Source organism: Nicotiana tabacum, chromosome 16 (assembly GCF_000715075.1).
Source record: "Nicotiana tabacum cultivar K326 chromosome 16, ASM71507v2, whole genome shotgun sequence".
Taxonomy (NCBI): Eukaryota; Viridiplantae; Streptophyta; class Magnoliopsida; order Solanales; family Solanaceae; genus Nicotiana; species Nicotiana tabacum.
Genome location: NC_134095.1, coordinates 162,908,419 through 162,911,771, shown reverse-complemented (window position 1 = coordinate 162,911,771; position 3,353 = coordinate 162,908,419). Strand labels below are relative to the sequence as shown.

At 46.7% G+C, this 3,353-nt stretch overlaps 1 protein-coding gene across 1 annotated transcript; it reads left to right on the top strand.

The window, feature by feature from the left end:
* The first annotated feature begins 2,024 nt into the window (after positions 1-2,024).
* Positions 2,025-2,687, top strand: LOC107811602 (putative mitochondrial protein AtMg00860). The gene has a single exon (XM_016636567.1). It carries the CDS (start codon positions 2,025-2,027, stop codon positions 2,685-2,687), a length of 663 nt encoding a protein of 220 aa, XP_016492053.1.
* The last annotated feature ends 666 nt before the right edge of the window (positions 2,688-3,353 follow it).

The following is a 3,353-nucleotide window of genomic DNA, read 5'->3' as shown; positions in this document are numbered from 1 at the left end:
GTACTATGAACCTCGCCCCCGCGACACAAAAACTAAAAATTCCTAAGCCAAAGCCATACAGTGGAGCTCGGAATACCAAAAAAGTGGAAAAATTTATCTTCGACATCAAACAGTACTTCGATGCCGTGGAGGGCCTGGAAGAAGCTAAGAAGGTAGCAATTACTGCCATGTATCTTCAGGGTGATGCTAAACTCTGGTGGCGGGTGAAATACGAAACCATCAAGGCCGGTGAAGATGCTCTCGAGACATGGGTAGAATTGAAGGCAGTCATACACCTACAGTTCTTCCCCAAAAATGTTGAATACAATGCAAGGAGAAAGTTACGGGAGCTCCGTCAGACCAAATCAATATGAGACTACATACAGGAATTCTCTGCACTCATGCTAAACATACACGACCATGGGGGACAAAGACAAACTCTTCACCTTCTTATAAGGGTTGAAACCTTATGCCCGTATGGAGTTGCAAAGACAAAGGGTAGATACCCTACCCAAGGTGATCCAAGCAGCTGAATGCCTTAGGGACTATCAAGTGGAATCTCTATAGGCCTCAACCACCTTCCCGAGCGAGATACAAAGGAGGCCATCCTAGCAATAATGGCCCTAGCAGAAGCGGGGGAGATCGGAGTGCAACAAAATCTAAGGCTCCCTCCTCAGGCAACAGTAATGCTGCGTCAAACAACAATGATCGAGGGAGAAAAACCCCTTCAGGATGCCGTCATTGCGGTGGACCACATTGGAATAATGAATGTCCACATGCACAGATGAACTCCTATCAAGCTTTTGATGATAAGACGGATGGCGACACAGATGATACGGACCAGACCGAACCAGTAGGTGCCTTCAATGCAATTATTGGCTCTATTTCTGAGGCCTTTGCGGGAACCAGTGCTGGTATCCGTAAGAAGAAAGACCCATGTCCAAGCACCAAGAAAGGGGAAAGAAGGTGGATGAGAAGACTCCTCCTAAACAAGAGAGGACCTTAATGTTCGTCAAGATAAAGGTAAATGGCAAGCCCATTCGGGCAATGATAGACATGGGTGTTACCCACAATTACTTAGCCTCGACTCAGGTGGAGCGCCTTGGTGTATTTGTAGGAAAGGGAAAAGGTAGTGTCAAGGCTATCAACTCACCTCTTCAGCCAGTGGGTGGGATAGCCAAAGAGGTACCAGTGAAGCTTGGCCCTTACGAAGGAAAATTCAACCTGCGCGTGGTAATCATAGAAGACTTCGAGTTGATAGTTGGATTGGAATTTCTGAGGCAATCCAACACCATGCCCGTACCATATGCTAATATGTTACTGATGATGGGAGCAAACGGGGCCAAGCCCTGCATTATCTCGTGCATGCCTATGAAGATGACCGCTGAGAACAACTCGGCCATGCAGTTGAAGAAGGGGGTCAAAAGACATGAACCTACGTTCCTGGCAACCCTCTTCATTGAAGATATAGAACGCTCCTCGGGTCCCATTCCTACACCCGTGAAGGAGCTGCTACTGAAGTTTGAAGATGTCATGCCACAAGAAATGCCATAGCAACTCCCGCCTAGGCACTCTATGGACCATGAGATTGAGTTGGTGCCAGTCATAAAGCCACCCGCCCGGGCACCTTACAGAATGTCATAACCCGAACTCACCGAGCTTCTAAGACAATTGACGGAAATGCTAGACACGGGGATTATTGTGCCCTCCAAGTCCCCATACGGGTCCCCTATGCTATTCCAAAAGAAACATTATGGCAGCCTGCGACTCTATATGGATTATCGGGCTCTAAAAAAAATCATTGTGAAGAACAAGTACCCTATTCCGCTAATGGAAGACTTGTTCGATAGACTGGGTGGTGCGACGGTGTTCACCAAGATAGACCTGAAGACAGGTTATTGGCAAGTTCGGATTGCAGAGGGTGATGAACATAAGACAACTTGTATGACAAGATACAGATCGTATGATTTCCTGGTTATGCTGTTCGGCTTAACTAACGCCCCAGTCACATTTTGCACCTTGATGAACCAATCTTCTGACAGTACATGGATGAATTCGTGGTAGTCTACTTGGATGACATTGTGGTTTGTGGCCAAACACTGGAAGAACACCTGGAGCACTTGCGAAAGGTCCTAGTCCGATTGCGGGAGCACGAACTATATACAAAGCTATCCAAGTGCTTCTTTACTCAAAAGCGAATTGACTTCCTCGGACATGTCATCAAGGAAGGGAAGATCAAGATGGACCAACAGAAGATTCAAGTTATCACAGATTGGATGCCGCCTAAGGATATCCACGTCTTGAGGGCGTTCCTTGGCGTATGCAACTTCTATCGGCAATTTATGAAAAACTACTCCCTTATCGCAGTGTTATTGACAAAACTCCTCAAGAAGGTCACGACCTGGGATTGGGGACCTAAGCGAGCGGAGGCCTTCAATGCATTAAAAACGGCTATGTCTAGTTGCCCCGTCTTGGCCCTCCCTAATTTGGCCAAGCCATTCGAGGTACAAATGGATGCATCCGACTATGCCCTTGCCGAAGTCTTACTACAAGAAGGGCATCTTGTAGCGTACGAGATTCGGAAGCTGAAGTATACAGAGCGATGCTATATCGCCCATGAGAAAGAATTATTGGTTGTCGTCCATTGCCTACGCCTTTGGAGGCACTATCTGCTAGGGCCCCGTTCATGGTCAAGACAGACAATATAGCTGTTAGCCATTTCATGACCCAACCAAAGCTGAATGGTCGACAGGCCAGGTAGCAGGAACTCCTAGTTGAATTCCACTTCAACCTAGAGTACCGAAGTGGGAAGACCAATCATGTTGCTTTTGCAATCAGTCGGAGAGCTGATCTAGCATCGGTGTGCCTACTTGCCACCCTAAGGGGGAGCGAAGTAGCTATTACTATCAAAGACTAGATACATGATCTACTCATCAAGGATCCTGCTGCACAGTATTTGGTTGATCTGGTAGGACAGGGCAAGACTCGCCAATTCTACATAAAAGATGGTTTCCTGAAAGTGAAAGGGAACTGAATATGTTCCTAAAGGAGGAGACCTGCGAAGGACTCTTTTGGAGGAATGTCACGATACTTTGTAGGCCAGCCATCCCAGTGAAAACGCACCATGACATTACTTTGTCGTGCATATTGGCCTCAAATGGCCGATGATGTCGCTCAGTATGTGAAGACTTTTCTAGTATGTCAGAAAGACAGGTCAGATCTCTTGACACAAACGGGACTCTTGGAACCACTAGCTATCCCAAAGAGAACTTGGGAAAGTGTTTTTTAGATTTCATCACTAGATAGCCCAAGGTCGTAGATCTCACAACTATCTTGGTTGTAGCGGATCGGTTTTCCAAGTATGCTACCTTTAT